The 22,306-nt window shown below is 34.5% G+C and overlaps 2 protein-coding genes across 4 annotated transcripts; one reads left to right on the plus strand and one right to left on the minus strand.

Moving 5' to 3' along the window:
- The first annotated feature begins 1,626 nt into the window (after positions 1-1,626).
- LOC104889576 (inositol-pentakisphosphate 2-kinase) lies at positions 1,627-11,033 on the plus strand. 3 transcript variants are annotated; one of them, XR_008969341.1, is made up of 9 exons: positions 1,627-1,921; positions 2,473-2,575; positions 4,008-4,211; positions 5,003-5,150; positions 5,730-5,770; positions 5,898-6,008; positions 6,181-6,756; positions 7,383-7,648; positions 10,647-11,033. XR_008969341.1 is itself a non-coding variant. In XM_057394949.1 (9 exons), exons 2-9 carry the CDS (start codon positions 2,474-2,476, stop codon positions 10,654-10,656), a joined length of 1,329 nt encoding a protein of 442 aa, XP_057250932.1. In that variant the 5' UTR covers positions 1,627-1,921; position 2,473; the 3' UTR covers positions 10,657-11,033. The 3 variants fall into 3 exon arrangements, 2 of the variants coding, with proteins under 2 accessions (XP_057250932.1, XP_048495586.1); XM_057394949.1 differs by having other exon boundaries at positions 7,383-7,519; XM_048639629.2 differs by lacking the exon at positions 10,647-11,033 and having other exon boundaries at positions 7,383-7,841.
- A 1,062-nt stretch (positions 11,034-12,095) lies between these two features.
- Positions 12,096-16,204, minus strand: LOC125491534 (pentatricopeptide repeat-containing protein At4g01570-like). The gene is made up of 2 exons (XM_048639623.2): positions 16,059-16,204; positions 12,096-14,832 (listed from the first exon to the last, which is right to left on the minus strand). The coding sequence occupies exon 2, from the start codon at positions 14,800-14,802 to the stop codon at positions 12,358-12,360; it is 2,445 nt and encodes an 814-aa protein (XP_048495580.1). The 5' UTR covers positions 14,803-14,832; positions 16,059-16,204; the 3' UTR covers positions 12,096-12,357.
- Positions 16,205-22,306: the final 6,102 nt, after the last annotated feature.

Raw genomic sequence — 22,306 nt, forward strand, 5'->3', positions numbered from 1 at the left:
TGTCTTACTACATAGAAAAAAGAAGTTCTATAAAGTATTTGTCTAAAGTTATATCTTTCCATAAATCATTACTACTCCATAGACGCCCACAGGCCCACAAGTCTCCGTAGTTTCGTAGTGCATTTCATGTTAAATATCCTGACTGTTAGCTTGGTTTGTAGATCACACATTGTAATACATTGAACTAGATTTCATACTCTTCCAATTCCATGACTTGAACCAGATAACATGTTCTAACGGCTCGTTTGGTTAGTGGTAATAATGTAATATCTTGAAAATTAAAACATGTTTAATAAAAAAATAATTACGATTAGGGATTAAAATTTTGTTTAGTAATAATTAGGCCTGTTTTTTCGGACTTATTTTCAATTCAGTTCAGTTTCTCTCAATTCAGTTCAATTTCTCTCTATAATTCAGTTTCTCTTAATCCAGTTCAATTCAGTTAATTTTCAATTTAGTTTAATTTAGTTTAATTCAATTTATCTCAATCCAAAAACGGAGCATTTATATCTATATAATCATATTACAAATCTTATATGGTTAAGCGAAAGTTTTTTTTACAAGAAACTAAACTAAAACGTAATTACTCTGGTTAGTGACGAATTAGTTAACAAAAGAAAAAAAGAAAAGAAGGCAAACCCAACAACACCACCGCCCATCATCTCCCTCTCTCCTTTCTTCTACCACAAGCTTGGAGCTTGTCTCCTACATAGCCATGCATTTCTTCTGCTTCTCTGCATTTTATTTCCATGTCTACCATAATTTGTTTGTTTAGGTAATTTAATTATAGTTTTGTGTTACTTTTTGCCCTTAATAATACATTTCTTATGCTTCTTCTCTGTTTTCTTCAAACGGGCAAGATAACTGTTGCTAACTTTTCTAACACCTGTTCTTTTTCGCGTAATTACGTTTTTGCCCTTGCTTTATAGACGAAATTACAAGTTTACCCCCGGTATATCGGACAATACTTCTTCAGAAGAAATGACCTCTCTTTCAAACTGGTATTCTTAAAAGCTGACTTAAACATTTTCAAAAGAAAAAAAGAAGATATTTTTCAATTCTCCATCTAAAAATAGCAGCATCCTTTCCTTTTCTTCTTTAAAATAATGCAAAGTGATCTTCAACTGCTGAATCTTTTGAAAATCTGACGCACTCTTTTCTTTTTGCTTCTTTATACAAGAGAATCACATGCAGATTACTTAATATTAGCGTGTTTAATACAACCAGAATAATTTCATATTCTGTCTTCATTTTCAATTCTCAATTTTGATTCACTTTTTTCTGCACTTCATTTTTTCTCTGCGAGAATTTTCAACTTCTTCAACCGAATTTTTTGATTCCTCGTAATTTTGCAGTTTTGGGTTTATTCAAAAGAATTCTTGCATTTTTCCTTAAATTTTGAAGTGAATCTAAAGGTCAGTTCAATTTATTTATTTTGAAAAAGTTCCTTTCATTTCGCTTTTTCGTATTATTTTGATCAGTGAATTTTAAATTGTGAACTACTATGTAATTGTGAATTGTGAATTTCTTAGAGATTGTTTCTTTAGTTTATTAGATTAGCAGAAATTAAATTGTGGTTGAATTTGTTTGAATTAGCAATTTATGAAAAATAATTATGAATTGCAGTGCTGAAAAGACTGAGAGAGACTGAGGAAGAGAGAGAGTGAGGAAGACGACAAGACGTCGACGGTCGACTGGAGTCTGGAGATTTACAGTCGTCGGAGCCGACGACGACGACCGGTGAGGAGCGAAGACAAGTCACGAACACTCGAAGTCTCGAATAGGAAGCGAAGAGTTGCGAGTCCTGCGACGGCCGACGGCTGAAGCGAAGCGAAACCGCGCACCGCCACCTACACCGCCGACGCGTCTCCGTCGTCGACTATCCGACTCGCCGGCCGCCATTACATTTTTCAGACAGTTTGTAAGTTTTCTTAACTAACCCTAAGTTTTAGTTTTTTTAAAGGTAATATTTTATATTTACAATTTACATTGTTTGGTTGTGAATTATTGAATTATGATATTTGTGAAATGTTAATTTGTGATTGTGGATTTATGGTTGTTGATTGATTTGTTGAATTGTTGTTGATTTGGAAATTGGAATTGGTCATGAACTCATGATTTAGGAAATTGTTAGTTTGTAATTTGAAATTTCTAATTGGGAAACTATAAATATGAGTTGATTTATAATTGAAAAATTGAATAGTTTGGTTTGAAGAGGAATACTTTGATATGTAATTGATTAATGTTTATCAATTATAAATTGCTAATTAGTTTATTTTTTTTTTGTCATATTTCTCAGATGGTAAGACTACAAGTATTTTGGTATTTTCAATGTAAAATATTAAGTATTAAACAACTTGTGTTGTATTTTTTTACATATTTTTTTTCCGAATGTTTGACGGTCGAATTTTGTCCCCCCACTCTGAAAATCCTGGCTCCGCCACTGGCTGAAATCTGTTGATTGTTTTGCAGAATGGAGTTAATGTTGGAGGAGAAGGATGCAAGTGATTGGATTTATAGAGGAGAAGGAGCCGTTAATCTAGTTCTTGCCTACTCTGGATCTTCTCCTGCTTTTGTATGTTCTGAATTCTCATCGTCTTTCGTTATACACAAATTATTAGAATAGGCAGTCTAATTTTAACACACGAATCCAAGGCTGAATTTTTCTAACAAGCCCATTTCATTTCACTCCAACCCAACACTATCCTAGTCATCCCTTTTCTTTTTTTTTCTTGATTATCGAACTACAATAGATAATTTCTAAAAACTGACTCGATAGTCTTACTAAAGAGATTAAACTAGTTACTAGATAAATTAAAGAATGTCATTACTGAATAGATTAAACTAATCATGAAATAGATTAACCTGATCCCTAAATAAATTAAACTAGTCACTATATTAAAAAAAAAAAGTTGGCATGTTCTCATCTTAATATTGGGTTTGGATCATGCCTAATTTTTAAGTTAAAATTAGGCAGTCTCTTACAAGACCAATTGTTCGTTATATTGGGAGCGATGCGAGTTAATATCCTAGATTAATGCAACAAACTATAACACAAATCTCCTTTTGTATATTCACCAACTATGATTGCATATTCAATGCATAGACTTTATACAAGTATATGGGTAGACTATATATTCAACATTTGATTTTCGTGTGCATACGACTTTCTTTTTTGTTACAAGAAATGCCACTTGATATACTCTTGTGTTTATTAAGGATATGAATCGTATTGCATGATGTTATAATGGGCATGCCATGTTTATGTTTGACTGAATTTTACAAAATCTCCAGCTTCTCTTAAACTGAAATTCTCTTATAGTGTTGTCATCTAGATGGTATTGTAAAAGACTAACAGAAATTTATAAAAAATGTGCATTTAAATTTGTAAAAAACCAACCATGAGGAACAAAAACAAGGGAGGATTCCAATTAGGGATTTATACTTGGGTGTGAAAGGATGAAGAACTTAAGAATAGAATATGTAATTGTCTAGGCTAATAAGAGCTACTCCGTACGACGTCCATATTTGATGAGTGATATATCATCAATAAGGATGCAGACTAATGTAGCAATTGGATGAGTGAAGCAATATATATGTTATAATTTTTTTTTTTATTGTTTTTTCAAATATCTTCATCTAAAAAAAATACCTTCATCTATGTAATTTAAACTTTTTTTGTAGGTAGTCTTCACAATCCCTTTATACTTTAGTTTTTTTCCTTTTAAAAAATAAGCTAGTTATGCAAGAGATATCTTGCTTCTTTTTACTTCTGTCCTAGCTGGATAATTAGATGGGGAGAATAGCTCTGTACTATTCTGTCTATTCCCCACAAACTTTACAATCCCAATCTTTTGTAAGTTCTTGAAAGTGCGTGCTGTACCCAATCTTAAATAGGGGTCTACTTGTATATATGAGCCCGCAAGATTTAGATCAGCTGATGCAGTTGATTTTGCATGCTTTATGAACTTATATGAGTTTATTGATCAGTTTCCATGCTTGCACAGAGTGGAAAAATAATACGGGTGCAGAAGGCTTTGAGGAATGGGTCAAATTATGATACTGGAAGCTCTGTTGTGTCCAAGCATGAATGCATCGTTTGGAAAGATGATGGAGCTATTGTTACATCCCCAAACAGGGAAATTGCTGAACAGTTGTATGTAAAGTGTGTGATGATCCCACTGTTAGGATCTGAGTTTGTTGATCCTGGGGTATGTTGGTCACTTACAATTGTCTATGGCTTGTGTCTATGCTACCTGTTAGGGGTTTTTGTAACTTCAGTTTGTCTATGTCCTGTTTGTAGGCTCTCTTTTTTTCCACATTGCACTGTAACTAATGAAATGTGCTTAAAATATGCCATTGCTAGCCGTATGCATGAATGTTAAGTATATATTCGTCATGATACTCTGCATATCTTAGAGTTAGACTTGCACGTGTTCTGAAGCATATTGAAAAGTAGGATTAGATTGGATAGGAGGAACTTTAGATGACCATAACCTGGAGAAAGGAAAGAAATTTGAAATGCTATTCTGTTTGTTATGGGACTCAAATTTACTAGCTCTGTAGAAAGTGCTCAAATTTACAAGCTCTGTAGAAAGTGCTCAAATTTAAATGGCCATATGTGAGTTCCTTTTTCCCTAAGTTGCTACAATTTTTATTAAAAATTATGGCCATTTGTGAACTATATAACAACATCAAATTTCCTTTTCCCATTAGATGTGGAGTGTGGTTTGATAATGTTACTTTTATATCATCAAAAGTTATGCTCTTGGTCCACCATAGAGCCACCACAACGTATATTTGGGCATGACAAGTATCTCAATTTTCTGTTTTATTTGGATTTCTAGAAGAAAAGTCTGGTAGTGCAGCATGTGCTTTAAATTTGCATCACTGATATTACTGCTCAGTCCTGATTGTAATTGACCCATTCACGATTCAGGATATTAGATAATTATGGACATTCTAATGGCTCACATGATCTTGACTTCTGTCAAACTTTCAGGTACGAATTCTGGTCTCAAGGGAATTTTTGGAGTCGGTTGAAAGAAATGTTCTCTTCCAGCGCCCAGGTTGGAGAGTAAAAGCTGCCAGAGTTGATTCTTGTGCTGATTCTGTGCTGCTAATGTCAGATCATTCAGTATATCCAGATAGTAAGTAACAATAAGAAACATTAATGAATTTTTTATCATTTTGCTTCTCCATTTCATTCCTATTTATGCAATATAGACCTGAGTTTTCCATACTTTGTGTGACCAAACCTACAAAATCTGTCCATTGACTTCTAATATGATGGTATTTGTGTCTGATTCCATACTGGTAGTAGATACCATGATTTTTCACACCCTATATCAAGTTGGTAATAGTCTGTTAGAGGAAGAAATATGATATGGTATGTTATTACTTAAGAAAAAGACGCATACATGTCATCCAAATATTGAATATTTGCTTAACTAACATTGAAAAGATCTGGATACAGTATCAGAAAGACAATTTGAAGGCATTTGTGTGCTATAGCCTGCTAGGGTTTAGATATAATAATCCTTGTTTGTTGCTTCTTCTGATCTGGAAACAGTGTGATTCAACTTTAACTGATTTTATCATTTATAAATGCTCTGTGCCTACTTTTGGTAGAAAATAACAAGTGTTCAGCATGTACCTTGAAGAGAAGGGATTGATCATTGCCTTCGTTAATTTACAGTCTAAAGCGTTCTTGGTTCGTTATCTTGTAGGCACATTCAAAGGAGTACCGTGCATATCTGTGGAAATTAAGGTTGTTTTATTACCATATGTATGGCACATCCCCCCCGCCCTCTTTTATCGATAATTAATCCTCGATTGATATATTAGTGAAACCTTGATTCTATCAGTCTTGTAATTACTCTTTTGTCCATACACAGCCCAAGTGTGGCTTTCTTCCATCTTCAAGCTTTATAGCTGATGAAACTTCCATCAAGAAGGATGTCACTCGTTTTAAAATGCACCAAGTTCTCAAGCTGCAACAACTTCAGGTAAGCCTTATTTGCTCCTTTGACTGTTTTTGTTCAAGGAAATATTGTCATATAATCAAGTTGTGATCATGTACCAACACATAGTAAAGCCGTTACTTTCCACCCATTTTAACTTTAATGTTGATTATCTGGCTTACACTTTCACTGAGACATGGTTCTGTATGTTTCTCAGGTACAACAGTTGAGCGAATATGATCCCTTGGATTTATACTCTGGATCAAGGGAACGGATACATAAAGCTCTCAAGGCTCTCTGTGCAACTCCACAGAATAATCTGCGTGTTTTTCTTAATGGTTCGCTAATATATGGGACAAACCTTGTTAAAGCTGAAGCATTTGAAGATCACCTTAAATCTTTCATACACGGAGAAGATGGGTTGCGTACAAGTAGTTTTGTGCATCTTGTAATTGAAGCAATAGTTAAATTAGGTGTACTTGATAGGCTACTTGAAGTCCAAAAGCTTGACAAATTTGATGTGGAAGGGGCGATTCATGCTTACTATGATGTTGTTTCAGAGCCCTGCAAGATATGTAGAGATTCTGGTGAATCTGGGAAATTAGAAAAATATAGCTCGTTGCATGCCATTTCTTTAGAGGAGAGTGTGAAGATTGTAAGGGACTACTTAATAGCTGCAACAGCTAAGGACTGTAGTCTAATGATTAGTTTCCGTCCAAGGGAAGATGATGATCCAGAATCCCACTATAGAACCATATGCCTAGAATCAACAAAGCAAAGGTTCGATGTCAAGGTAATGATTCCATTCTGGTTTACGCATATATATATATATATACTTCCTCCATTCTGTTTTAAACGAAACGTTTGCTTTTTCATGCAACTCAACGTGCTTCTTTAATCATTAATATATTTAGTTGTGCACACGTAAAAAATATAAAAAAGATAATTTGATAGTATGCATCGAGACGAATCTAACAAGATTCCACTTGACTATGTTTTTCTTTATATAATGGCGATAAATTGGAGTCAAAATTGATCAATAAATAGTGTCGTTTCACCCATGTTTCGTTTAAAACTAACAGAGGAAGTACATATATTCAAGTTACACTAGTCGTATAATGTCACAGGAAAAGACCATACCTTATGAAGTTATGATCCAGTATTGAGTTGGGTTGAATAAAAATGCTTAAGAAATTTGAGACATTTTGAAACACATATGATATGTTCTGTTGACAATATGAATATATATATAATTTATTTGTTCATTATAATTTATTTGCCTCCCTAGTTCCTTGTGATTTGTGATGTTCTAGCTTCATCCAAGAGTATGCTTGACACTTATCCTAGACTGTTTCGGCTAGTATGGACTCTTATTTTCATTTTCTTTTTCATAGTCTCATGTATTTTGCTCTCTTTTAGGCATATTTTATCGACCTTGATATGAAGCCCCTGGAAAAGATGGAATTTTACTATGAGCTGGATCAGAAGATAGTTAAGTGTTACAAGCAGATGGTCAAAGTAGAGCGTGGTGCTGCAAAAACTGGAACCATTGAGGGGTATGAAACTGGATATTGATATTGAAAACGTCTTCTTCAAACATTTTGCTGAGTAAGGATTATGGTGGATTAGTTTTAATTGACACCACTGTATCCTTGCTCAACCTTCAAGAAAATGTTATATCTTAGGTATGCTCCTCATGTGTGTAAGTTCCATCTATATGTGCTACCTATGTGCTGAAATCTTTGCATGTTAGCTTAAGGACATTAGTTCGTTGTCATTGTATGGAGTGTAAACTCTGTGGTAGGTGAACATATGGCTGTGGATCTCTGTCCTCACTGGCCTTAAGCAACTCTAGTGATTACGATGCTAATTGTTTCACTGCTTTGTTATGATTCCATAGTTAACCGTTATTGTGAAGCATTAGCTTGACATTGCTATGTTGAGATTATAGTGGGAGGCAAGTGGATATGGAGTGATGGAGACTTCTTTTTCGGATGCAATGCAAATGATGCATCAACCACTTCAGTGCCTCCCTACTTGTTCAGTTATTCATATTGCTCGAACACTTGAACTGGTGGGCGCAAGATGAAATTGTGGATAGGAGTCCCTTAATCTTTAAGTATTTAGTTGATGAAATGTGTGGAAGTAGAGAATATCATTTAGCATAACTATCATGCTGGTACAGTGGTACTAGATGTAGTCCCTTAATCTTTAAGTATTTAGTTGATGAAATGTGTGTAGCTGTGTGCGTGAATTATTTTTGAGCTTGAAATTGGTCTTTTGATATTGGGGTATTTGTTGCTTTGGGGGTGATCTAAGGGCATTTCAGGAACACATCAAAAAAATAAGGTGCATCTTTTCTGTGAAAAAATAGTGATATTGGAATGAAAACCATTAGAGAACAGGTGATAATGATGCGAGTTGAGTTCGAGTTTGAGTTTGAGCTAGCTCGACTCCTTAGCATTTTGAGTCCAGTTTTAGTTGAGTTGAGCTCACTCGAGTCGAGTTTTGACCAAGCTTTGACCGAGTAGGTATAGAGTAGCTTGCATTGTCTTATGTTAAAAGTAACAATAAGGTAGAGAAATGTTGAATTTAAGTATTTTGCTATTGATAATTGGGTCTTCAAACTTCTCACGAGTTTTCGAATCGAGTATCGAGTTGCTCAACTCACCTCACCAACGTCTCAAGTCGAGCTTACTCGAGTCGAGCTTTGATCGAGTTTTGACCGAATCGATTTCGAGTAGCTCGCGAGCTGTCTCATCTCATTGCCACCACTAAGAGAGCTATTGGATTGAAATATCTAACCTGATATGTACTCGTCTTTCCTAAGTTGTAAAGACTCTAGTCTCGTTTCAATTGATTTACTAGGTTGGTATGCACTGTGAGCCTGTGATGATTCACACTTCCTCCGCTTGATAATAATTACAGCATCTACATTTTGGTATTGAATTGCACAATCTGTTACTGTATGTATATTGAAACAAAATCATCATTTGGGGTTTTTCATTTTATTAAGTTTTGCATGGCAAGAGTTAAAGAACATATGATTAGTGTGGAAGTGTATCTATTACTCGGTTGGTCCTGTAAGAGATGCCTAATTTTAACTAATATTACGCATGTCATAAGCCCAATATTAATAGGAGAATATGCCACATTTTCTAATATAGTAACTAGTTTAATATATTTAGGGATCAGGTTAATCTATTTCGTGACCAATTCAATCTATTCAGTTTTGACATTTTCTAATTCATTTAGTGATTAGTTTAATTCGTTTGGTAAAACTATTGAGTTATTTTTTTTGAAAATATCTATTGTAGTTCGATAATCAAGAAAAAAAATAAGGAAGGAGAAGAGAAGGGGTGACTAGGATAGTGTTCTGTTAGAGTGAAATGAAATAGGTTTGTTAGAAAAATTCAGTCTTGAATTCGTCTAATTTTATGTTACAATTAGACCGCTTATTCAAAAAATTTATGATTTCTATATCTGTTTTTATCATTAATTTGTCAACATAATATCATTTTAATTTTTAGTGTTTGTTAGAGACACATAAGACAATGTACGGAACCAAGTTTTTAACATATTCTGGGTAAATACTAAGGCTATGTTCAGTTCACCTTATTTTTGCTTATTTCAGATCTAATCAGATCAGATCAGATCAGAAAAAATAAGTTCAGATCAGATTAGTTCGGATCATGCTTATATTTAAAAATTATTATATCTTTCATTACATATTAGTAAAAATTATAATAATTGAATATTAATAAAGTACTCATTGAGACGAATCAAACAAGACCCCACTGACTATATTTTTTCTTATATATTGAGAAAAATCTAAAAGATAAGATCTTGTAATCAGATCAGTTCAGATCAGATCAGAAAAAATAAGTTCAGATCAGATAAGTTCAGATCAGAAAATTTCAGGTGAACTAAACATAGCCTAAATAGTGGTCAAAGTTTGACGAATAAAGAAACTTGTGTATTTTACAGCTATGATAAATTGGTAATTCTTGTAATGGATTACTATCTTGTTTTATTTACGCTGGAAAATTCCTTCAGTTGATCATGCCTTTGTTCGATTATATGCTTCATGACAAGTTATGGAGTGTCCCTTGAGCGAAACACCAAACACCATACTAGATGATGTAGATACGAGCTGAGAAAACACATTCTATTAGCTTTGTATTAATGACTATGGTGTTAACTGCATATAGGTGATGTTTATCCGTCTCAATATCCTCCTAAGCATAATAATTTTTGGTCCCTGAGTAACTAGCTGCTTAAGAATTAAGAATTGAAGAAAGTTTTTATCAATAATATCCCGTAAACATATTCTTGCTCGCTTCTAAGACTGAGTGTACTCCGTGAAACTGTATTTGTTCCTGTATTTTTTTTATTTTTTTTGGGCCCCTATTGGAGACCCATTTGTAAGAAGAAGGACCCTATTCGACCAGCATCTCGCTCAGGTTAACCAGCCCACCTACACAAGTTAACGCCTACTCCCAAGCACAAGTAGGTAGTGAGATTCGAGCTTGTGACCTCCACCAAGCAAGCTTGGTCGTATATGTTCCCGTATATTGTCTTTGTATTAACATGTCAACTGACCGTGTTCCCTATCTAAGAGCTATTATACTTGATGGTGGTTTCTTAGTACTTGCTGATCTGAGTAAATTTGTTTTGATGCAGAAAACTGTAGTGTCAGTGGATCAGACAGAAGGTGATGGAGCAAATTGTAGCTGCTCTAAAAGGGATAACTTTGTTAGTCTTGTCATTCGAAAATGCAGTAACAGTTATATAGAAAAATAGGAGTAAGTAGAACAAGAAGAGGTTTGTAGATGAAACTAATATTGGCTACCTTGCTCTTTTTCCTGTACATGTTAGTCGCTGTGCAGTCTTGTAAACAGGGTTGTCCGTTGTAGATGCGATTATTTTGACAATATATGAATTCATCAACCAAATGTTGTTTTAATCTTTTGATAATTAGGTTTTTATGCTGTTTTAAAGGTAATTTTGACCTGGAGGGGGTTGTAGTTTTTCTTTATGATTGTACGTAATAACTTTTTTTAGTTTAAAGTTCGGATTTTGCTATAATTAGTAGTTAGGAAAGATTGATACGAGACAAATCTCTTAAGGCCTATAAAGGTGCGTGGCCTATTTCAAAGGTTGGCTCACACATTGATACGAGACAAATCTTGGTGCCAATTGAGAATATTGGTAAAATTTGTAGGAAAATCTCTTAACGCCAATCCAGTTAATGATATAATAGTAATAAAGTTATATCTATATGGTTTTGTAAGAAAAGTATCATAGCTATATAATAGGAGGCTAGAGGTAATGTCGTGAAAACTCAAAGACGATTTACATAGTGTGTGTGTTCCACTCAACTATGGGAATATAGATGACACAAGGCAAAAGCTTCAAAATTACCTTTGGCAAAAGCCATTCAGGCTCTCAAATCTCGATGTAACCTAGGATTTATACCTATGTTACTCAGACACGGATTGAGTATACTCAGATACGGAGGTCCAAGTGTCCGACTCGGCTACTTTGTAGAAAAAAATCAAGTTAAATGAAGTATCCAAGTAAAGTGTTGTGTCGGAAACGACATGACACCCCGTTTTTTAGGTAAATGAAGGTGCCGGAGTAACATAGATTTATACAGCTTACACTGACGTTAGATAAAGAAGCCAATATAGAAGGTTGTGTACTACGCCCATGTTACCTTTCTAACATCCAGCTGAACATATCATTGAAGACGGAAACAGGTCCTCTAATGTCATTCAACGATGAGAAATATAAGATGATACTCAATACAACATTAATGGCCCCGAGCACGAACAAGTCATGCTCAGAATACCCTTTATAGACACCTATGGAGGATCTCAGTAACTCGAGGAAAGTCTCACTTGACTTCAAGGCTCAAGCAGCATACTATAGTCATAACAGAGACAGAGACCAGAAATATATGAACATATACCCCGTTTAAGCTTGTTATAAGATGTTGCAACCATTTTTTCCCCCTTCCTTTTACTCCCTCCGTCCCAAAGCTTACTTGACATTGCTCTGACACAAAGATTAAGGAGCGAGAATAACTTGAGAAAGAAGTAATGGGTGGGCGTGGGTCGTAACTTCATAGAGAAATCGGAGAAAAAACTAGTCTCATTTCAATCTATGTGTAAATCAAATGTTTGTCTAAAGTCATCATTAGCTCATTGTAGTGAAGTATAGTACATGAGTAGCTTCTACGGATTAGACTAGGTAAGGTTAGCCAGCTAGATAATTTCTTTGTGAAATAAAACAAGATACATTAACATCACTTTACCTGTTAGGTTTCCTGGTCTCAGCAAACAATGCAAACAAGAACCGGTGTCACGACTGCCAGTGGAGAAAAATCATCCTAATCAACGCTATTGCTCGGTGCTTTCTTATGCCGAAACTTCTCCTCCTTCATCTCCTTCCCGAGCTTATCCAGTATTGTGTCAGTCACATGATTTGGTAAACAGCCAGCATCTAGCATCATCCTTAGGAATTTGTGTGCATCCTTTAGCCTGCCCACCTTTGTATGGATTTCAATTAGTGTATTAAATGTGACAATATCGGGGTTTATACCACTTTTCCTCATTTGCTCAAAGAGCTTCAAGGCTTCATCGACTCTACCTGCCTTCCCAAGAGAATTCATGAGAGTATTGTACATAACAATATCAAGATACCCACCCTCGTTGACAAGCTTATTCAGAATGGAGCTAGCCAGATCTGCTCTTCCCATCTTTCCCAAACTTTGAATGATAATGTTATATGTTGCTACATCAGCTGGACAAAGGTTCTCACCCATTTCATGGAGAATTCCCCATGTTTGATCAAAATAACCCTTCTTCACAAATGAACTCATTATGGAGTTGTATGTGTAACTCACAGCATCAGCACCCATATCAGTAAATATCTCAAATAGTTTGCAAGCTATGCTCAACTTGCCCTTTGCTAAAAAGATGGACATGTATGTATCAATCATGTCAATATCAAAAGACTTCATCCCTTTTGCTTGAACTCGTCGACCCTTTGACAAGGAGAACCATTTGAAAAATTGGCCATCAAATTTGACTTCTTTCGCCAATTGATCCATGTAAGGGGATGATGACCACTCATCATCCACATTGGCACGGCCCGACTCCCAATCTGAATATTCATCATCACTTGATCCTATGTCGCTATCTGCTTTACCTTCAACTGAGAGCAAATCTACAATTTCACTAAAATTTCCTTCAGCTGGGAAAATAGGGATGCAATCCTCTCTTTTCTTCTGCTGATGTTTCATTGATGTTTCCATATTAGCTTTCCACCTTAGAACATTATATATTAAATTACCATCTCTTATGTGCCTCATCAATCGTTCTGTTGCATCCCATTGACCTTGCTTATAAAGTCCAATTAAGAGTGAAGTTATAGTCACCAAATCAACAACAAAACCTCTGCCTTCCATTTCTTCCACCAGATGCAAGGCTTCTTCCATTTGGCCCTCCCTACAAAGATACAAAATGATGATGCTATAAGTAATGCCATCAACAAACTGCCCTTTCTTTTTTAAATCCCAGAAAAGTGTGCAGCCAGCTATAGCCCTTCCATTTTTAATCAGCCCGTCAATCAAAATATTATATGTCCAACAAGTTGCTCTCACCCCTTCTTGGGTCATCTTCTCAAAAAGTTGACAGGCTTCATTGAGCATTCTAGCCTTGAGAAAACCATCTAGGAGAGAGTTGTAAACAACAGTATCTAGTTGAAACCCACTGCACAACATTTCATTAAAAATCTTAGTAGCATCTTCAATCCGATATGATTTAGCGCAGCCCTGGATTAGGATACGATAGGTGAAAGCATCAGGCTCATGACCTGAATATTTTAGCTCTTCCCAAATTATTAGTGCATCCTTCACCTTGCCAACCAAGCAAAGTACATGGATGAGGCTGTTATACGTACACAAATTTGGACCATCACAAGTACCATCACTTGATTCCTTCATCTCCCTAAAAAGACGGAGTGAAGTCTCAAGGTCGCCCCAACACCCAAATGAATGAATACATATATTATAACCCCACGTGTTCAAAGCAATTTTATTATCCCTTAAACTGGAAAATACTTTCTTGAACTCTTCCTTCATTTCAGCTCTTCGAAGAGAAACAAGCAATTCATTACAGGCAACAGGCTCACAGAGATCAGGAGCTCCACAACCACTGGACATTTCTAGTAGTCTGTTAAACATAGTCAAAGCTAAACGGAGCTGGTTTTTTCGAACCAAAGCAATAACAACAGAATTATACATCTGCGGGTTCAGGGTAGCTCCTAAATCTTCCATCTGGTCAAGAACACCAAGAGCAGAATCAATCTGACCAGAATGGATAAAAGCATCAAGCAGAAGCTTAAAGGTGGCTGAATCAATAAGGACACCGTCTTGCTTCATTGCACTAAATAAATCATTTACCACATGATCATTAAGGTAAAAACAACTCTTAGAACGACAAAGTACACGGAAAATCTGGGAATAAATTTGTGCAGAGTGTCTAAAACCATGCCTGTCAGAGCACCACATAAAAAAATCAATCTTTTTGAAAGGATCAATGGAGGTCTTTCTAAGGACATGCAAGATAAGACTCTCAGAGAGAGTTATGGAGTTAGCGTCAAGCTTCTGCGTTCCAGATTGATGCAAACTTTTGGTGATATGGGCTGCAAGGAGAAGGTTTCCAAGTTCTAGTGATTGAGGAGGGATGGACTGAGATCTTTTCAGACCCAAAGTGGAGGAGCAAAAGAAGCGAAAGCTCCTCCACGAAACGACAACTGAAGAAGTTTGCATCCCAAATCATTCTAGATCGCCAATCGGGACCTGCAATTAATATAAGATTCTGAAATTAGTGAGCAGAGAGGTGATGCCAAATGCTACAATATTGACCAAATCGCACACAAGCACATAAAACAACTACCACCACCCATCTTCTGTTGGATTGAAATGTAGTAAAACTACCCAAATCCTATCACCAAATGCATTGGCTGATTAGCATTAAAAAGAGAAATTTGAGTAGTGATTATAATCACATAAGCAGCAATGGGAAATGAGGTATATGCTTACTACTTTACCTAAGTCCTAAGCACATTTCTCACAGTTTGCAATCAGATTATGCTAAGGGTCCACTTAGCTTAATAACCAAAACCGAGAAATTAAGGGCAGAGTATACAGATTAAGAGAAGGAAGAACAAGGATTAAGGGAAAACAAGCAAGATATGACTGAATTAATGCTAAGCAAATTGACTGATCACAAATTACAGCCTTCGCCAATCTCTCGAGAGGAATGGAACTCTCCCAAACTACAAACTACTAATTTCTGTCCACAATTTTCAACATTCCTCTCTCCTTCTCTAACTTACTCCTTTATATAGAATATCTCCCTAACAAACTACCTATCATATTCCTCAAGCAAAGACAAACTAATTATCAGTTGACTACCTAGAGTCCCCTTCCCTCTAAAGGTGGATGCTTTGAAAGCATTGCAATACATGATCGTCGCTAAATCGAGGAAAAAGATCTCTTTCAAGAAATGTGAGTAAACTATCATTCAATAGTTGGTACTTCTAAAATTGCTCCAAACTCTTCATCCTTGACAATTTACTTAAAATGAAACAACTTTATTGGCATCACTATTATGGTAGCAACTAGCAAAATACCAAGCCCGCCCCTGAGCGAGGGCAGCTTGAAAAATTGATCTTATGAAATAATCAAGAGCAAGTGAAGAATGGCATGAAAATATGCCCATCTACAAATTGTAACATAAATTTTGTTATCATTTAGTTCCATGAAACAAACAATTAAACAAACAAACATGAATTAACAAGTTATACCCAGAAATTCGAATCATAAAAACATGAAATAACCAAGTATATGAGATAAAGAAAAAATAGGTTGAATTCATGAAACAAACAATAACAACAGCATAAAAACAATGGCATGAATAATCACATGAAGCAGATCTAAAAATCGCAACTTCACACCAAAATTCGCAACAATAACAAAAATCGTCTGGACAAGTAGATTAATCTAAGGAACAAAAGAAGAACCTGGAACGAGCTTCTGCAACTCGAGCACGAGCGAGAGGAAGAGGAGAGAGAAAATACGAAATTTCAGTTTTTTATTTTTCTACACAGAAATTTCAGATTTGAATTGGCGTAAGCGTTGGCGTGTATGAGAAATACGAAAAATTAATAATAATTCGATAAAAAAAATTATTTGACATGTAATTTGTTTATTAGATATAAATTAACCCAATAAAGAAAAATTAATAGATCATAGAATTGAGATTGATTACTTGCCGAATTTTAAATGAATCAAATCATATTGCTGAAAAATTGATCATGTAGAAATATATTTATTTGAAATCACCTTGTATTCTATAGTTAGATTAATTTTTAATCCATTGAAAAAAATGAAATAAAGATATGTTGTAACTTTCCAACAATATTAGAAAAATAGTTAGGTATTGTTTGGTTTGAAGCTATTTCTCTTGAAAATACAAATTCCTAGGAAATACATTATGGGTGGTGTGTTTGGTTGGAGGAAAATGGGAGAAGCATAGGAAATACAAATTCCAAGAGAAATAGAATTTCCCATGAAATATGGGAAATCACTCACCAAACCCCCTCTTGGTTAGTTTTTTTTTATTGGAAAATTAAGTCAGCCCAAGGGCTAACCCCTACCAAGGCTACTAGCTTTGTAGGAACTACCAGCACATTGGCTGGTAAAGCATGCAAAGCATGCTAAGGAAATACCCCAACATAATGTTGGGGGTAAGGATCGAACCCCTGACCTCAAGGATCAGAGGGGAGTGATCAGAGGAAATACCCCAACATAATGCTTGGTTAGTGATTCCCTAGGAAATACAGTTTCCTATAGTGGCAACCAAACAATTTTGTCTAATTCCTAGAAAAATTAACAAGGGAAAGAATTTCCCATGAAATGTAAATTCCCATGAAAAATTACTCCCGTGTGAACCAAACGAGACCTTAGTAAACAATAGTAAACTCAAGTTATAAACAATGCTACTTTTAGTAACAATGTCAAAAGCTCAAATTTTATGTACTTATGCTTATATTATAATTCAATCTAATAATCTACAATATTTTAATCAATAATATAAAGCAATATGATTAATTAGTAAGATTATCAATCACAAAGTAGGTGAATTGTTAAAAGACAATTTCTTGAATAAACAAAAAACTGCTAATCATTTGTTGCTATCAGTTTTGAAGTGGATTTAGTTATTTATAGAATCAGTATTTGCAAGGTTGGGGAGGGAAAAAGAAGGAAATTTTTACGTGATTAATAATCAGTAAAATTATAAATCTCAAAATAGGTAAATGTATTAGGATACTTTAGTTATTTTTACATATTTAAAATGTAAGTTAGTATTTATGACAAGATTGGAGATGTTACTTTTGTTCTACTTAAAAAGCAAGTGTGTAAATTGGTTGATAAATTCGCTTCTAAATTATTAGAAAATCAAGAAAATATATTTTCACTGTTTGATTTTGTTTGTAAACAAAAATTTAACATATCTTTTATAAAGAAAGATTATCAAACACTTGTTGACAAAAGAATGGAAACACACACATAAGTGAGTTCATATACATATATTTACATGAGAGATGAGAATGAATTTTACGCGCTATAACTCTAATGAACAAGTGATGTAACACTAATGAAAAAGTGATGTAACTCCAAATAAAAAATATTTTCCTTTTTTGGCTCAAAGTTTTCTTCGAGATATAACTCTAATGAATAAGTGTTACGTTGTAACCCTAATCCAATCATGTGGTTGAGATTCGTTATCATTTCTCATGTAAGGAGCATTATATAACTCTAATGAATAAGTGTTAATCATGTGGTTGAGGTTCGTTCTCATTTCTCATGTAAGGAGCATTCTCGTGTGATCTTGTCCTATATATATATATATATATATATATATATATAATATATATATATATATATATATATATATATATATATATATATATATATATATATATATATATATATATATATATATATATATATAGGAATAGGATCTTGTGAAAACACTCATTAATGTGAAAACTGAAAACAGAAGATCTGGACCATCAAATAATATTACTAAGATGATCTAAGGGCTGGAATTCTTTGTCCCTCCCCTCATAAAATCCAAAATAAACCCCCCCCCCTTCATCCTCTTCCCCGTTAAAAAAAAAAACCCCAAATTCTCTCTCCTCTCACCATTTGATTTCTATGAACTTCATCAAATTCATGGTAGGTATGCATAATTCAAAGGCAAAATCTGCCATTTCAGATGGATTAATGTATTCTAATGCTTGAATTCGAACCCTAGAAACTTGTGGGTTGAACAAATCAATGGCGAAAACGAAGAACACCGCCATAGCAACGAGCTTCACAGCAGTCGACACTGCTCTTCTTCTTCTTCTTTTTTTTTTTTTTCTGATCTCTGCCCTCTTTTTCTCTCTCTCTCTTATTCATTTGCGAATTTATACAATTATTATTGTGTCTGATTGATTGTTCATATTAGGTTTTCTGCTTGATGGGTGGACTGATCATTTGGGTAGGAGCTTGATCGATGTTGTAGTTGGGGGGCCATTTACCTTAGATCAGCAGATGTTTCACCCTCGACAAAGAGTGATAACGCATTGCAAGTGTTGCTCGAAGCTGTTCTAGAGGAAGTCGGCATTGAGAATGTTGTTCAAATTGTTGCGCACACTTCATCAGATAGCTTAGAGGAAGTTAGCAAGCAGCTGATTGAAAAGTACAGGTCACTTTTCTGGACAATTAGTGCTACACATTGCATCTCCCTTATCTTAGACAAGATTGCAATGACTGATTCAATTACACTAACTTTGGATAAGACAAAAACCATTACTAAATTCATTTACAGCGGTGCTGCAGTAGTAAAGTTGTTACGGAAGTATATCAGTACTCGTGATCTGATTTTTGACTTGTGAATTTTTGGTGGATTTTGGTGTAAATATGTTGAAAACTTAAAAGTTACCCTATGTCAAGTTTTTTATTAGTTTCCAAAGTATTGTTATTAGTTGTTGTTTTAAAGCTATTTGTTACCCCTCTCACTAACATATATTTGGCGAAATTCATACAAAGTATTGTTATTAGTTGCCAAAGTATTGTGATTAGTTGCTGTTTTAAAGCTATTTGTTACCCCCCTCTCACTAACATATATTTCAAGGTAAAAAGTTACCTTGAAAATGGTAATAGTTATTCTTATAATAAATAAAGTTACCCTTGAAATATATAGAACTATCCTTAATATAATAAAGTTACCCCAAAACTGACAAAAGTTACCCTAAAAGTGTTAAAAGTTACCCTAAAGTGGTTAAAAGTTACTTTGTTTTCAGTTTTCAGCCTAAGAGTGGTTTTCAGCGGATCCTTCCCCTATAATTATTATATATATATATATATATATATATATATATATATATATATATATAGTTCATATGAGAATACATACTTACCTGAGAAATGAGAAAGAATTTTACGCGTTATAACTATTATGAATAAGCATGGGCGGATACACTGGGGGTACAATGGGTACAACTGTACCCCCATTAATTTAGAAAAGCAGATTTATATAGTTTACACATGCAGACTTTTATCAAAACTAGTGTTTGTTTCACTGGTAAGGGAGAGGAAATTGATAAAGGAGTGTGAGGTTGCATGTTCAATTCTTGTAATCTACCTTTCAATCTTTTTTTTTTTTTTTCTTACTCTTTCTTTTTTCTCAAATGTTCTTTAGCAACATTTTTTCTTCCTCTTACTCTTTCAGGCCCTCCTAAATAAGTTAAATATGCAATTCTTATTATACATACACCAATATGAACTATATAAAGTTGCTAACTTATATTAAAATTGTCGGGTTATTTTGTATTTTTTTTATCTCATCACTTCTATGTACTTATTAAGTCATCATTTTATCTTCTAATAACCATTTTTCACCTTATTCCATTAACATGATTATGTGACTATATCAAAATAATAATTTATTTAAATTTCCTCGGAATTCAAATTCATTACCTTTATCATCTATCGGAGTCATTTATATCATATGATATTTTTTTCTTATATATTAATGGTATTTTGGTTAAAGTTGACGAAATTTGGCTCCAAAAAAATAAAATATAGCCAAAGATTAGAGAAGGAAAAATGATATATTTTATGAATCTAGTTGCTCATTATTCCGTACCCCCATTTCTGAATTTCTAGATCCGCCACTGTGAATAAGTGATGCAACTGTAGTGAAAAAGTGATGTAACTCAAAAAGGGGAATATTAAAAGAAAAAAATCAAAATTTTTTTGTGGCTCAAATTTTTTTTAGGACGGTATAACTCCAATGAACAAGTGTTATAACTCTAATCCAATCATGTGGTTAAGATTCATTCGCATTTCTCATGAAAATCCAAAATATTGCAAAATGGGTCTATGTGTGTAGAGTTTGGAAAGATAGTCGTTGGTATTTTTTTGGCTTTGTATTTATAAAGATATTGTATTTTTAATATTTGTAGGGGTGTTTTTTCCTTTTGCGGCCAAATGCTGTAAAAAATGTCTTGGCCTAGTGGTTAAATCGAGGTGGTGTTCTATTCGTGAGCGCTTCATCTTCTTCTCCTCAGGGTTTGAGTTCCATGACCCATTTACAAAATTAGTACCGTCTTCAAACTTTATATTAGTTGCACCTGGATTGAGCAATTAGCACTACATGTTCTTCGCAAGTCGCAGCACTCTGTATTTTTCTATGCTTTTTTTCACTTCAAAAGCTAGTGACTTTCAGGGCCATCTGAAAACTATAAGTAAATTTAATTTTCTCTCTTGAAATTGAACTTCAATTATTGGGTTTAATCAATGGGTCTTGATTTTCCTTTTTTTTTGTGTGTGGTTCAATTATGTTTGTGCAGATGTTCACAGTTCAATTTGCTCAAAAATCGCATCTTTTTTGGCGTCTTTTTCTAAATCCCCAGGTATTATATCTCCCATACACTCTAATTCTTTTTACAAGAGCTAAATGATTGTCTTTTAATGATAATGGAGTAATTTGTAGTTTGTTTTCATAATCATAATTCATACATTTGTGATTTGATTTGAGTCTCAGAGCTTGTTTGGTTACCCTTGGAACTTAATTCGCATGGAAAGTCTTATTTCATGGGATGTACATTCCCTAATCTATTTCCTAGGAAATGGCTTTTGGTGTTTGGTTGAGCATAGAAATTTTAATCGACACGGGAATTTCTAATCACCAGGGGGTTGGTGATTAATTTCCTACCCTTCATAAGAATTTCCATTTCCTTGGAAATTCTATTTATCATGAATTCCTATTTTCCGCATACCAAACAACTATCTTATTTGTACTTACTAGGAAATCCAAATTTGAGTGGAATTTGAAGTGAACCAAACGACCTCTCAGTTTCTTGTTATGAGAATGAAATACATAATCAAAGGAAATGCAAATGCTAGTGTAAGTCGAGTTGGAACAATAGATGATCAAATTCATCCCATATTTTACACTGAACTATTGTAACTATATGTTTATATACAAATAACATATTTTAAGGAACTGAAAACTTGTAAATTTTGTTGACTTGTTTGTGCTACAATCTGTTAACTTTTCAGACCAGTTTGATTTCTCATGGAAGTAGCCATGTCAATCTCTTTTCAATACCAACATTCTCAATATTTCGAAATGTGATAACAAGGCATGTATTGCCTTATTCACTTAAGGGTTTTGATGGAACCTCTGTGGATCTTTGCAATGGGAAGACGAACGTTGCGAGGCCATACGAAGTTGTGGTTGCTGCAACTCGAAATATGGGAATTGGTAAGGATGGCAAATTGCCGTGGAATTTGCCTTCCGATATGAGATTCTTCAAGGAGCTCACAACAACCACATCTGTTGATGGTAAGAGGAATGTGGTGATCATGGGGAGAAGAACTTGGGAAAGCATTCCTCAGAAGTACCGGCCTTTACCTGGCCGCCTTAATGTTGTGCTGACTCGTGCAGGGAAGTTGGAAGGTGCAAGTTTTGATGATTTAGTAATTTGCAACGACTTCTCCTCAGCATTAAATTTAATGGCGGAACCTCCTCATATTGAGTCTATTGAGAAGGTGTTTGTAATAGGAGGTGGCCAAATTCTGAAGTAAGTTGGTGTTATCTGTGATAAGTTCTTTTCCTTACGACATTACTTCCTCCCTGTGGAAGTTTTGATACTTTCAATTATAGTCCCAAAAAAAAAATCAGAATAACATGTGATAAGCTTGGTTATAT

The sequence above is a fragment of the Beta vulgaris genome, chromosome 1 (genome assembly GCF_026745355.1).
Source record: "Beta vulgaris subsp. vulgaris cultivar EL10 chromosome 1, EL10.2, whole genome shotgun sequence".
Lineage (NCBI taxonomy): Eukaryota > Viridiplantae > Streptophyta > Magnoliopsida > Caryophyllales > Amaranthaceae > Beta > Beta vulgaris.

Bases quoted from the DNA above. Each gene is read 5' to 3' on its own strand.
- LOC104889576 (XM_048639629.2), top strand. From the start codon at position 2,474: ATGGAGTTAATGTTGGAGGAGAAGGATGCAAGTGATTGGATTTATAGA. The intron at 4,212-5,002 runs GTATGTTGGTCA...TCAAACTTTCAG, and splicing joins CTGAGTTTGTTGATCCTGGG to GTACGAATTCTGGTCTCAAG. The intron at 5,151-5,729 runs GTAAGTAACAAT...GTTATCTTGTAG, and splicing joins TCATTCAGTATATCCAGATA to GCACATTCAAAGGAGTACCG.
- LOC125491534 (XM_048639623.2), bottom strand. From the start codon at position 14,802: ATGCAAACTTCTTCAGTTGTCGTTTCGTGGAGGAGCTTTCGCTTCTTT.